General features: G+C 40.2%; 1 protein-coding gene across 1 annotated transcript; it reads right to left on the bottom strand.

Moving 5' to 3' along the window:
• Positions 1 to 116: 116 nt before the first annotated feature.
• Positions 117 to 10109, bottom strand: MAGOH (mago homolog, exon junction complex subunit). The gene is made up of 5 exons (XM_027108502.1): positions 9930 to 10109; positions 7092 to 7150; positions 5789 to 5899; positions 1524 to 1606; positions 117 to 385 (listed from the first exon to the last, which is right to left on the bottom strand). The coding sequence occupies exons 1-5, from the start codon at positions 10015 to 10017 to the stop codon at positions 286 to 288; spliced, it is 441 nt and encodes a 146-aa protein (XP_026964303.1). The 5' UTR covers positions 10018 to 10109; the 3' UTR covers positions 117 to 285.
• Between the last annotated feature and the right edge of the window lie 4423 nt (positions 10110 to 14532).

Below are 14532 nucleotides of genomic sequence, written 5' to 3'. Positions count from 1 at the left end.
CATGTTTCTCTATTCTTTTACTTCCTGTAAACTGGTAGGTATATGTATAGAGTTGATTAGATTTTTGGCAATACTTCACATAGCATGTTAGTGTTAAAAAGTAATTGAGAAGAGTGCACATGTTCGGGTCTTTATAATAAAAATTGCATTTTGTTACGTATTTATTAAAGACAATCATTTCTAGTTTATAAAAAAAAATCCTGCCCTGATATACACAAAAATGTCTTGATAATGGTAATTAAAAGCAGCACTCCCACCCACCTTGTGTCCACACAAATATTCAATCTAGATTGGCTTGATCTTGAAGTGTAATCCAATAAGACTGAAGACCAAACACTTCAGGTCCTGGACAAGATAATAAAATACTCGTAAGCCTTCTGGATCCCTATAATGCAAGAAGAAAAAAATGTTTAAAAAGCTGAGAAAACTCAGCAAAAAAATACCATTTACTAACCCAGATTATTTATGTACCAGGATATTCCTCACAGAGGTATTTACAGAATTAAAACTTTGAAAACAACCCAGTGTCCAAAAAGAAAAAGCCTATGTACTATATATTAAAATGTAATATTATGAGGTAATTTAAAATGTTAAGGTTTCTTCTTAATGAGGAAATGCTTATATTAAGTGGGAAAAAATCATGATTAAAGTAACAGACTGTTGATCTCAATTACATTTTTTGTGCTTTAAAAGATTATATATATTTTTTAAAGCACAGGAAAAAGACAAGAAATACTTTAAGATTAATGGTTATCTAATTGATAAGTTTACGGGCTATTTTCACCTTTCTACTTTTCTGTATTTCCTATATTTTCAACAATGAGCATGTATTACTTTCAGAATTAGGAAAACTTATTTTTGAAGTAGTACTAAGCAGGACCAAGAGGCTGAAGATTACTACAGCATAACTGGGTAAGAACAAGACTGTTCACAGGAAGACAGTTATGCCTAACATGTACTAAAGGTGAGCCATATCTAACCCCAAATCCTCAAAGCACAAGAGCCAAAGAGGTTGCCAAATTCTAAGGATTCTTTGTGGCATGTAGATTCATGTCTCAACTTTATATTTTACCCTACTGACAAAATGAATTTTTAAACTTATATTCTGAATAATTTCAAGTTTCACTAAAGTCAGGCTTTAAGATGTGCTATCGGAATAGCCAACACGGAGGAAGGTGTTCAGACTCATTGATTCTACAGTTTATTTCCAGCACTTGTTTTTTTGTGTTTCATTTCTGTTCTGGCCAGATTCTTACCCACTTTGGCTGCTCTTATGGCATTACTCTGTGTGTGTGTCACTGAGAAGCTCTTATTAGCAATGATTGACTAAAACACCAAAAGCAAAAGGAGCAAGCCCTTGAAAATATATAATTTGGAGTCTCTCTATTGAGGGGGACAAAGCTGACCAATTCTGTCTTACATTTGTACCAGATCTTACCATAATGGTCCCAATTTGGTTAAGGGTTTCATATCAGCCTGCTCTAAAACAGACACATCTGGATATAAGGATCATGGATACTTACTTGGATTGATTGACATCAATAAGGGAACCAATTTTTGACGTTGTGAAAGAAATATGTTCATCTCCAATGACAATTTCAAGCTCCTAGAAACATGAAACGTCAGTTTGAATTGGATTTTTCATCAGTCACACAGGAGAAGGGTTCATCATCTGCCAAATCACATAAACTCTAATACAGTTGGCCACATTCCCAAGACCAGTTCAATCTGAGCCCTAAACTGTACTGGGCACTGGAAACAAAGAGATAAATAATTGGTATGAGATAAATACTGGTTTAGCCCTTGAGTAGCTTATACTCTTAGAGGAAGTTGTGTGTGTGAGGCTCCACCATTTAGAAGAATTTACATCATGCTTTGTATAGGAGTTTTCATTGTTAACAGTGTGGAGTAACATGTATAAATCTGTTTCACGAATACCAAGAATCTAACTTTTCTGGGCAACATGGGACAAGTAAAAGAATTCCAGACCCTGAGCAGATCCCAGCTTTGTCACTTACTAGCTGTATGCCCTTGGGTCTGAATTTCTGAAGAGTGAAACAAGTAGTATAATCTTAAAAAAAAAATCTATTGGGTGGGGAATTGGAGGGCAGTGCCTATGGGACAGATCAGCAAAACCAAACAAACATCTCTGCCCTTGTGGAACTTACAATCTATTTTTTAAAAATTTATTATTTATTTATTTAATTAATTTTGGGGGGGCTGAATTGGGTCTTAGTTGCGGCATGTAGGATCTTCATTGAGGCATGTAGGATCTTCATTGAGGCATGCAGGATCTGCTGCTGCAGCGCTCGAGCTCTTCCTTCGTTGAGGCACGTGGGCTTCTCTCTAATAGTGGCTTTAGCTGCCCCGCAGCATGTGGGATCTTAGTTTCCCTGACCAGGGATTGAACCCGCATCCCCTGCACTGGAAGGAGGATTCTTTACCACTGGACCACCAGGGAAGTCCCAAACTTACAATCTATTGAGCTCTACTTCTTAACACTCAGATTTGAAAATGTTAATATTTTATCATATCTGTGTCAGATTTCTTTTGTAAGAAATATTAGAGTTTAGACCCACCTCCCACTCTGTTCTCCTTCCTGCCTCCCCAGAAGTTGGGGTGTATTCTTTCCAATCATGATTTTATATTAGGTAGTATATTTTTAAAATTTTACATAAATGATCGTACTATATCTTTTTGCTTTTTTCATTCAACAAGGGTTTTGTTAATTTGTTTTTTATTGAGTTAACATTGTTTTTTTGTTGCTGTTGTTGTTTTTGGCCACACCACGCAGCTTGTGGGATCTTAGTTCTTGGACCAGGGATTGAACCTGGGCCCACGGCAGTGAAAGCAACGAGTCCTAACCACTGGACCACCAGAGAATTCCCATATTGGGTTAAAATTGGTTTAAAAGTTTCATGTGTACAATATTATATTTCTACTTCTGTAAATACTAGTGTGCCCACCACCCAGAATTTAGTTTCCATCTGTTACCATACAGTTGATTCCCTTTACCCATTTTGCAACACCCCCTCCCCACCTCCCCCAGCCCCTTCCCTCTGGTAACCACTACTCTGATTTCTCTATCTATGTGGTTTTGTTTGGCTTGTTCATTTATTTTGTTTTTTGTTTTCAACAAAGTTTTTGTAGGTAGATCAAGTCCATTAGTTTTAAATGCTTTAGAATATTCATTTCCCTATTGAAGCAGACTTAAGTTTCCAATTTTTGTTTCTATAAACCATGTGGCAAAGATATCCTTCTATGCATCTTGTGTATATATGTGAAAATCTCTCTAGGAAATTCCTAGAAGGTAAACATATTTTCAGCTCTGCTAGACACTAACAAATCGTTCCTTAAATGGTTGTAGCAATGTTGTTTCCACCAGTATATATGAATCCCCCTTTTCTTTCTCATATCCTTTTTAAAACTTGGTGCCTTTTTTTTTTTTTTTTTGACCGTTCTAATAGGTCTGACATGGTATTTCACTGTTGTCCTCATTTTCACTTTTCAAATAAAACTGTAAATGTTTTCATAAATTTATTGCCCACTTGTTTTTCCAGTTCTGTAATTGTCTATTCATAACCCTTACACATTCTGCCACTAGTTTACCTTTTTATTATTAATTTGTAGTTCTTTATATATTCTGGATTGAAATGCTTTGCCAGTTATGTTTTGCAAATACCTTCCTCTAACCTGTGGCTTATCTTTCTATTTTATCTTGATATCTTTAGATAAAAAGAAGTTTTAAATTTAAAGAAGTCAAATTTACTAATCTTTTCCCTTGAGGAGTTTAAAAAACTTCTCTACCAGGAAATAATAAGACAGTCTATATTTTCTTTTATGTTTTAAAATTTTGCTTTATTTCTATAAATCGTCTAATTAAAAAATACTCTGTAAATATATTGCCAATCAACTTGGTATACTTTGTTAAACAGTCCATCCTTTTTCTATTAATTTGAAAGCTCAATTCTGTCATATACTGTTCCAAGTTCCCGTATACTCATGGGTTAATGTTTCTGGGTTCTCTATTCTGTCCCATTGGTTTAGTGGTCAATTCCTGAGGCAGTGTCACCATACAAATGACTATAGTTTTATAAGAAATCTTCAAAATTATCTTGGCTACTCTTGCCCCTTTGATCTTCCATGAATTAGAGGCTCCATCAGGTTTTAGGAAAAATTGTGTTGTGATTTTGATCTGAATTGGAATGAATTTATAAATTATTTTGGTGAAAATCGATATAATATTGAGTCTTCCCATCCATAAAAATGATACATCTTTTTATGTCCTTCTGTAAAGCCCTTTCCCATAAGTTTTATATATCTTGTTAAATTCACTCCCAAGTTCTGTATAGCTTTTGTTGCTGTTATGAATGGGATTTTGTTTTTAATTACACTATCCAGTAGGTTGTTGCTGGTATATAGGAGTATGCCTTGCCTACTTCACAGGACTATTGTGAATGTTGAATGAGCTAATGGAGCTGAAAATTTTATCAATCCTAAAGCAAAATACGTATATATAGTATTACTAAGATCTCATGAACGTTAATTAAAAAGTTAACTTGAGTAAGTACTGAGGATGAGATTTTTTTCACTCTTCCTCAAGAGTTGGCCCATCATTCTGAGGTTAATTAGAATAAGCTTATACGAGTTTTCGTATTAATTTAATAAATATAATTATTATTGAGCTTTTACTATACACTGGCACTATTTCAGTCACTAGAGATATAGCAGTGGAAAAAAATAGGTAAAGTCCTTGTACTGAAGGAGTATGCATGTGTATGTGTACGTCTGTTGCAGTGGAGGAGGAAGAGGGATGCATAAGGAAAATCAAACAAGGCAATTTCAGACAATGATAAATGCTATGAAGACAAAAACCAGATTTTTTTTTAAGTGGTGGGGAAAGGCATTTTAGATTGGATGGACAGGCAAGACATCAATCACTGAAGAAGTGACATGTGAAGACCTCAATAATAAAGACAGTCTTGGATAGAATGTTCCGGGCAGCATGTAGGAAATGCAAAGGTCCTAAACTAAGAACCACCTAGGTGTATCTGAGTAACAGAAATAAGACTGGTGAGGTCTGAACACAGTGTGAGATGGTGAGAACAGTAGAAGGTAAGGTGGGAGTTTGGACTTTATTTTAAATGCAGTGGGAAGCCACTGGAGAGTTTAAAATTAGTGGAATAAACCAATTTACATTTTTAAAGATTACTCTGGCTTCAGGAAGGAAAAAATGGGCTGTACAGGACAAAAGAAGAAACAACGAAATCAATTAGAAGTCTGGATTAGGAAAGCAGCATTAAAGTGGAAAGAAAACCTTTCCTATTAACTCAGTCAAATATGACAGTGGCTTTTATTTTTTAATTGCCACAATGTTTTCAGAATAAATATCTAAGCCATGAATTTAAACAGATATACTTAGTTGCCTGCATGATTTTCCATTAGATTGTTGAAATAACTATGTTTTATTTATCTCTGTATCCTCACAACGTTTTGTCCATAGTCGTTACTCAGTAAGTAATATGGGCAGCAAGTACTCTGAGAAGCAAGGGAGGGATCACAAGAGGAAATTAAGGGCTGGGCTCCAGGTGGGGAGCAGCACCACCTGCTCTCCCCGATCCTCTGTGTGGGATTAGTGCTTTCTTAGACCAACGTGCTGGGAATCTGCTCTGTGTAGGGCTCCATATCGCACACCCATACATGAGTATATTCAGTGTCACATGCAGAGCAGTAAACCTCATCTTATTTGTAAGATTTCTGCACGGTGGATAGTTGCCGAAACACCCACCTGCCGGCCCACTCGGTCAGGAGGAGGCCACAGAGCATCATCCTCTTTGGTAATTTCACTGTCATCAATTATTCTCTTCAGTTCCTCCATCACACTTCTATGTACATAAGCCTGAAATCAAGTTAAAAAACAGAATTTAAACTGTATCGCTAAGCAGCATTCTGACTCAGATAGTGATGAAAAATAAAAGACTACTCATGAAAACTTACTTCTGGCACCTCTGTAAGTGGGAAGACATTCCGGCTTGACCTCAGCATGCCAAGAGGACGGCAGGGTCAGAAGTGCCCAATGACTACACCTCAGTCCCCCAACTAGTTGCTTCTATTTCTTGGTACATCCTGTTCATGTGGACCTACTCCTTGCCTACCTAAAAAACTCACACTTGAGCCCCAAACAAAAGATCTGTGAGTAACTCTGGTTAATTTTAACTAAATGACATGCTTCTGAAGAGCAGAGATATGTCTTTTACATTTCACATATTAGTCCACATTAAAAAAAACTGTGAGGATGCTGACATGTGTGGGTAAGCATAATACTGATTGCTAATTAAATACAATAGCATGAGAATATACTGACTGTTAAGACATTTTCAAATGTGACAAAGTGGTTAAAAGAATAACTTTGATGAAACCTTAATGGTGTGGTAGAAATCATGCCAAAATGGAGCACACTGACTCGACAAAGGCAGGCATAGGTCTGAATTCCTGCTCAATCTCTTACTAGGAGGTCTAACTTTGTACAAGCCCCATAATTAATATCTGGGCCTTCACTGTCTTATCTTTAAAGGGTATATAATACCACCCATTACAGAGACTTACAGTAAGGGTTAAAATCAGCTCACAGATGTAATACCTAGTGTCATGCCTGGCATCTAACATGCATTCAGTGATGTTAACTGCTTTCCCATGCTCCCTTTCCCCCATTCAAATGCAAATTAAAAGAGCTCTAGGAGTGCTAGGTACCAGGGAATATATCAAACACTAAGTTAGTGGGGGGGTGGGTTTTCTGTTTTTGCAGATTAAGCAACTGAAACTTATCAAGTTCAACCAGGAAGTGTGCCCAAGGTCACAAGGTTAGTAAGTAGCAGATTCAGGGTTCAAACCAAGATTTGCAAGACTTCAATGATTACCCCTTACCGATTCAGCATTGTTAAAGAAAATATAAACTAAAAGAAGATTTGAGAAAAACTTTAGAAGCTATCTACAGATATGTCTATACTTCCCTATTCTTTATCTTTCAATACTACTCACAGAAAGAACAAAAACAGGACAAAAGGCTAAACGGCTCTCAGAGGATTCATTACCTCTTTTCTGATCATGACATCATTTTTGTAATTGCTGTTGTTGGCGTATCTCAATTTCCCTGTGAGGGGCAAAAAACAAATTCAATATATAATAAAAACATATAAATAAAGCCTGCCTTATCAGTAAACAAAGGATGTTGCCACCATCAAGCCACCAGCCACACCACTCCCAGCTCCCTCCCCATGGGTGCACTCTAAGGGGATTCAGGATAGGGGAAACAGGATACTGGCCCTAGATAGTTAAGGTGCATATCAAAGGAATGATCTCAAGCAGCCAAGCAAGAACCTCTACATAGGAAAGTGCTAACTTCTTTAACTTGAGCTGTCTGGTATTTCTTTAATTAATAGTTAATTGTAATATTTTGATGTTCTGACTACCTGTTTTTTTTTGTCTTTGGGTTTTGTTTTGTTTTTTTTGCACAAACTCCTATATATCCTGGCTCATCCCTTACCTCTTCGGAACAGTCCCCCAAAGCTATCTGAGAGCCTGTCTCCCAGGCTTAAGTCCTCAGTATTTCTGCCGAATAAAACATAATTCTCAATCTTTAGGTTGTGTTTTTTTTTTTTTTTTCCAGTCGACACTATTAAATAGCCTCCTAGCCAAAAATACAGCTGACAATGAATTACAATTCTTGCAAAAGCCAGCTCAGGTGTGAGAAAAGAACAGGCTTTTGTGACTGGCAAATCATGTCTCTGCAGGTTAATGTCCTCAGCTGAAAATAGGAGTAATTGATAACTCACCTGCACCCAGGGCCTTCTAAGGCTCAAGAGTGGTGAAAATTTCTGAAAACTGTAAAACACTTTTTACATATATTAACATGTGGCTGTGAAAAACTCCCATCTATCCTTATGATGGAAAAGCTGTGGATTTATTATTGAGCATATTTGGTATACAAGGCCCTTTGTGCATATGTGCATCTAACAGGCTAATTTGGGTATATAGGGTGGATATGAAGGAGAAGATAAAAGGAAATAGAGGAGATAATTATTTCCCTATAGAAGGCACACTAAAAAGAGCCAAATTAATTGATGCCTCACTGCACTGTCTCTCTGCCTCAAGTCTCTCTCCTTTCAGGTCATTCTCCATACAGTGGATAAAGTGATATAGTAACAGATGGCTCTGACTAGGTTACTCTAACACTCTGATACTGACAATGGCTTCCCACTGCCTTCTTGATAAAATCCAAATTCCTTAACGTGGCTTACTGTTAAGCTGAGCCCCTTTCCAGCCTCACTCCTATAATAGTCCTCTCTCACAGAGCTGGAGTTAATCAAACTACAGTTGACCCTTAAACAACGTGGGGGTTAGGGGCGCCCACCCTCTACACAGTCGAAAATCCGAGTATAACTTAAGAGTCAGCCAGCCCTCTGCATCTGTGGTTCCTTGGTATCTACGGTTCCTTACCCGAGATTCAACCAACTGTGGATCATGTAGTACCATAGTATTTACTCTGTAAAAAAATTTGCATATAAGGGGACCCATGCAGTTCAAACCTTTGTTGTTCCAGGGTCAACTGTCTTGGTTTCTGCCTGAAACATCCTATGCACTTTTTGGGGTTTCAGCCTCCTTGCTGTTAATGCTGTCCAAAATGCCTTCCTGACTCATCTGCCTAACCAACTCCTACACATTCCTAAAGACTCACACCCGCCTTCCCCGTGTCATTTTATACAGGAAGCCTTCTTTGACCCTTCAGGATAGGTTAGGTGCCTTCTTTCTGCTCCTAGAATCTTCTGTTTCTTTCTACCACAACACCCAATACACTGTCTTGCTATTGTTAACAAAACTTTCTCTACAATTGGGGCTTGTCAGTTCATCTTTGTGCCCCCATTTACTGGAAGTTTTCTGTCATCTTTGACTCCTTTTCCTTCACCATACTGGCCACGCCCCAAATCTTATCAATTGGCAGTCCTTTTGGTTCTGCCTCCAACAGTATCCTAAATCCTTCCCTCTACTTTTACTATCACTCTAGTCCCAACCAACATCCTTTTTGTCTTAACAACTGTAACCGTCTCCCATTAAGTAGTTGCCATTCTTGCCCGTTCTGCACGTAATAGTTACAATACTTTTTCAAGAACAGATTACATCTCTGCTTGAAACTTTCCAATTGCTTCCTGCTGCACTTAGAAAAAAATCTAAACTCTACCATGAACTATAAAGACTACATGGTGTGGCCCCTGCATACTTATCCGACATCATCTCCTACTATCCTCCCCAGAGTTCAGTACTCTTCAGCCACACTGGGCACCTGAAACATGCCTAGCTCATCTCTGCCCTACGGCCTTGACACTTGTTTCTCTCCCTGCCTAGAATGCTCTTCTTCCTGAGCTTCACAAGGCTGGCTCCTTCTTGGCAATTAGATCTCAGTTCAAACATCTGCTCTTCAGAGAGTTTTGCAATGGCCACCCTTTCTAAAAGCGGCCCACCAGCAATTATTTCATCATTTTGTTTTATTTTCTGACCACTCATCACTATCTGGAATTTTTTTTTTTTTTTTACTATCTCCCAGCACGAGGATACAAGTTCCATGAAAGAGAAAGCCTGTCCATCGTTCACTCCTGCACCCCAGAATGTGGAACAGAACCTGGCACAAGATAGGCGCTCAAGTAATGTTTGTTGAATGAAGCATTATGGTCAAAAACGTCACTAAACAGAAGTCCCTACACACATACAGAAAGAACCAGTGGGGAGGACATAGGATCGTTCCCTCCAAATCAGCGCCTCACAGCCATCTGTCCCTTCCTCCTCCAGTTCCTCGTACATTCCGGACCCCCGGCCTCCCCACTAGCCCGCCCCCAGGCCTAGTCCTCGCTCCCGGGGAGCGGGGAGGCTTCTCTCACCGTCCGGCCGGAACTCAAACTCCAGGAATTCGTGGCCGAATTTGCCCTTGTGACCCACATAGTAACGCAGATAGAAATCACTCTCCATAGCTGGCAAAAGGCAACCAAGACCAAACTTTAATTGCAATCCTCACCGCCGCCGTACGCGCCCGACACTGACGTTTACGGCGGCGCGCGGAAGTGACGTCAGGCAACGGCACGGCCTGTAGCGGAGAGACCCCCTCCCTAAGCCGTCCACCCGGAGGTGGGACAAGGCGCCTGCGCCCCTCCCGTCCGAATGAAGCTGCATTTCCCCGGAGGCGGGGTCTGTGCAGCCCTGCGGGCTCAGCCCGAGGCGTGAAGGGCCTGAGGCTGGTCGACCTGCCTTCTCCTGGGCTTGAGGCCGGAAGCCGTCCGTGGACTTCTGGGCCCCGCGGCGGGGGGCGGGGGTCTGGAGGTCGCGTTGCCTGACCTCGGGCTTAACACCCGGAATCCTGCGTCCCCCCAGGCTCCACCTCCATTTGGGACACCCGACTGTGTGGGTCGGAAAAGGCCCTTCACCGTCTCTGGACCTAGGTCGTCTCATCAGTAAAATAGGGTTAAAGGGAGACCTCAAGGGAGAACGCAGCGTACCACGGTGAATGCGTCTAACGTACGCTCCGACTGAACTCTGCCTGTTTAAGGATCAGTTCTAGAAATCCTTCTCAGCCACGCTTTCCCTGAATCCGCAGGGGAGCTTTTCATTTCCCTGCAGCTAACTCGGGCGCACTTATCCCACATTTTATCTCTTTCTACCTTTTATTTCTTCCTTTCCCTTTCTACCTCACGGGTCTCTAGATGAGGTGCTGTGAATAGGACTTAAGTTGAATATTTGATCTCCCACTCCCCAGCACAGCTTACCCAGCAGTGATTCTCGGCCCGGCCTGCGCAATCGGATCGCCTTGGAGCACCTAAAAAAATACTGGTGCTTGGACCCTACCCCAAACCAATTCAACCAAAATCTCCTACAGTGGACCTGTGTGTCGGTATCGTTGTTTTGTTTTGTTTTGCAGAGCTCTCCAATTGAGTCAGGATTGAGAATTACTGCTCAAGAGGCTCTTGTCTTTTCAGGCCAAAGTGGTTGACCTCTGTGAAGGCTTTCTGGCTATGGAAAAATTTTCCTCCTTGCTTAGGCCAAGGGCAACAAAACTCCTAATTAGTAGAAGCCTGCTGTAGTTCATCTAAGTTCCAGCCAGAGGGGAAAATGGAGTTGGATCTAGAGACAATGCCGAAATGGCATCATTCTTGGCGCCTGTAACTACACTATTCTGTATTTGGGCTAGTGGTCTCTTCTCATTCCCAGTCTTGCCATTACTACTTTTCTCCCAGAAAAAGAATTGGTAGCAGAGTGTAGAGTGGGTGTGATGGGGGGAAAAAGTCACTGGAGATTTGTATTAAAATAATCCCTTGTGTGACAGTGATTCACTGTGACCAAAGGTGAACTGATTGAATTTTTTGGACCTCAGGTTTCTTATCTTTAAAATGAGCATAATAATGTTATACATCTGGCAGAACTGTTGCAAGGATAAGAAACAATGTCTTGGAAATTGAAAAATACTTTGTAAACTGTAAATTACTATAAGGCATCTTATTAAAAAAAAAAGTGGATGTGGGTGACAACAAGGGACTTGTATAAAAAAGAGAAGGGATCCACCGTGTATTAGGCACCTAATAAATGTCAACCCCTAGGCTGAGTCTGTTTACAAGTGCTTGTTCTTCGAATCCTCATGACAATCTTGAGGTGGTAGTTGGAGTTAAGTATTTAGAGACATTGGGTAATTACCACAAGGTTATTTTCCAAGAGTGAAATTATAAAAAATTATAATGTAATTGATGAATCTGGGCATCTGCAGATATGGCAAATATCAAAAATGCTGAGAAAATTTAAAGGACACCCAACTTGGGCTTCCCTGGTGGCGCCGATGCAGGGGACACGGGTTCGTGCCCCGGTCCGGGAAGATCCCACATGCCACGGAGCGGCTGGGCCCATGAACCATGGCCGCTGAGCCTGCGCGTCTGGAGCATGTGCTCCGCAACGGGAGAGGCCACAACGATGAGAGGCCCGGGTACCGGAAGAAAAAAAAAAAAAAAAAAAAAAAAAAGGACACCCGACTCCAATCAAGCTATAAGGTGATTTCAGGTTTGGGGGTATGAGGCCACATAGTATAGCTGAAAAAGCATGGTCTATGTGTCTGATGTGCCTGAAGTCAGCATAATTTAATGAGCATCTACTATGTGTCATGTGCTGGGAATACAGTGGTGAACAAGATATACCTTTATAGAGCTTACAGAGGAGGCAATCAAGGAACATACAAGCAATTATAATGTAGGGATAAAATTTACAAATAGGGGAAGCACAGAGTACTATGGAAGCACATGGAGTGGCTCCTAATCCAGTCTAGGGGGTCTAAGGGGAGTCTTCCTGAAGAAAATGTTCCAGACAGAAGGCCCAGAACTGTGTGGTTTGAATACAGAATAAGGTTGTGAATATAATAATGAGGTTGGAGAAGGGGTAGAAGACTAATCATGAAGGGCCTTACAACCCATATTAAGGAGTTTGGGCTAAAACCCAAGGCTACTGGATTTAAATGGAAGGAAAATGGATGAAGGGCTTTAGGCAGGAAAGTGGAAAGAGGTGGTGGTGACATGACCTATTGCATTCTAGAAGGATCACTCTGGCTGGTTGTAGACTGGATTGGAAAATGGAAAGATTAGAAGTATGAAACTCGTAGGCAAGGAGATTAAGATGTAGCCGGAGAGGTAGGGGAAAAACCAGGAGTATGGTGTCAATGTAAGCCAAAATAAGAGTATTTCAAGACAGGAGTGGCAACAGTGTTACATACTGCTTCCAGGTCAAGGAAGATAAGGACTGAAAATATTTACAAGGTTTATAATCAAGGAAGTCCTGGGTGACCTTGGTAAAAGCAACCTCATTGGCATGGGGGTTAGAGGCAGAGCAGGAATATTGGGATACAAATGGAAAAATTTGTTGTGGAAGCACAGAATTACCTAACCGTATGAGTTAGGTCTGAGTCTGAGAGAATAGAGAAGGCTTCCTAAGGAAAGTACTCAAGGACAAATAGGAGTTAGCCAGATGAAGAGGCAGAAAAGGAAAATCGAGGCAGAGAACACCACATGTGCTACACGTACTTTGGGGGCGCTAAACATAACTATTGACTCTGGGAAGTTTCTTCACTCATATTTCTCATCTCTAAAATGGGAATGATAATACTGACAGTCCTTATCTCACGGTATCATTCACTCCCCCCCTCGTTAAAGCATCACAGTACTTTCATATTTTAAAAAAATGAATTTAATCTCTCTCTAGAAACAGTGCACTGATTTTACAAATGTCCACATTTGGTTTTTAGTTCACCAAGATGATGTTGGTACAATTAGTGAGATGCAGCACACCACCCTTTGCCTCTGGAAGAGAAACCAGACTGCAAAGGGGACTGAGTACAGAAGCGAACGGAACTCAGAAGGACAAGACAAAAAAGCGTAAATGGTTAGTGTGACCCAACATTCTAACATGCCTGTTACATCAAATATGGTCACTTGGGGGTGTTCATAGGAAGACAAACAAGGAAAGTTCATTTGTGTACAACGTGATGGAGTTTGCAAACCAGTAGCTCACCCCACATCAACAACAGCTTGTATAGAACAAAATGCTATTTTAAAACACATGGTTTGCACAGATATTTGTTTTCTCTTGTAATTTTTGTAAAAAAGTATCAAAACCTTCACGTCTTTAAATATATATATACATATACAGGTGGCTTTTTAAAATTACTCTTCATAGCACAAAGTGTTTGCAAATGCAGAGGATTTCTGCTGATTCTTGACTATGTACATGGTGCATAGCCTGAATGAACAAAGCTTCCTGATTTCTTATATTAACTGAAAATTTGAAGCTGTAATTCCTCCACCTCTAAGTTCTCCATATCCTGAAAATCCCCAATACCCTAAAAATAGTGTGAGAAGATTCTGATACTCTATCTTCATGCATTTCCAGGAAAAGAAATTATTTACTCTGAAGCATTTAACTGATAACTCATTTATATCTTGTGAAATGATGAGTGTATAGCAGGTGTGAGGGAGTGGGGTAGAGAGGCTCACATTCCTGTGCTCTCTCCCCATTCCCCCTAGCACCCGACTGGGCAGTGCTTGGGGTCCCCTCTGCAGACCCCACGTCTTCAAAATTTCCAGTTTTCTTTTTCACCGTTGAGAAAATCCCAGAGGCTGTTGACAACATGGAATCCTTCTGTGAAAATCCCACTGCCCTTCTATCAAGTCTTCATTGACCGTATCAAAAAACTTCAACTCAAATTTATGAAAAGCAGTCACTGTTTCCCTTTGGCCACAGGAAAGCTTGAGAGTGAAGACTGTCATGTCTGCAAAGTGCTGGCAACACATTCTGATCAATTTTCCATGATGCACTTGGTGCCTTATACACAGTAAATGACCAAGAAATGTTTCATTAATTGAATCAGAAACTAAATAGAAGTATTCTATAAAGTGCTTACATTGAACCTGTCTTTCCATCCAGCCTCGTTTCTTGCTAAGTCTCCCTTGAGCCTTTTGC

This window comes from Aethalodelphis obliquidens, unplaced genomic scaffold, assembly GCF_003676395.1.
Source record: "Aethalodelphis obliquidens isolate GAN/ISIS:26980383/991018 unplaced genomic scaffold, ASM367639v1 scaffold9, whole genome shotgun sequence".
NCBI classification, from domain to species: Eukaryota; Metazoa; Chordata; class Mammalia; order Artiodactyla; family Delphinidae; genus Aethalodelphis; species Aethalodelphis obliquidens.
Note: the sequence above shows the minus strand (reverse complement) of the source record. Positions and strands in the feature narration are given on the sequence as shown.

Coding starts and splice junctions, on each gene's coding strand:
- MAGOH (XM_027108502.1), bottom strand. CDS start 10,017: ATGGAGAGTGATTTCTATCTGCGTTACTATGTGGGTCACAAGGGCAAA. Junction 7,151..9,929: donor GTTTGAGTTCCGGCCGGACG/GTGAGAGAAGCC, acceptor TGCCCCTCACAG/GGAAATTGAGATACGCCAAC. Junction 1,607..5,788: donor CTGACCGAGTGGGCCGGCAG/GTGGGTGTTTCG, acceptor TCATGTTTCTAG/GAGCTTGAAATTGTCATTGG.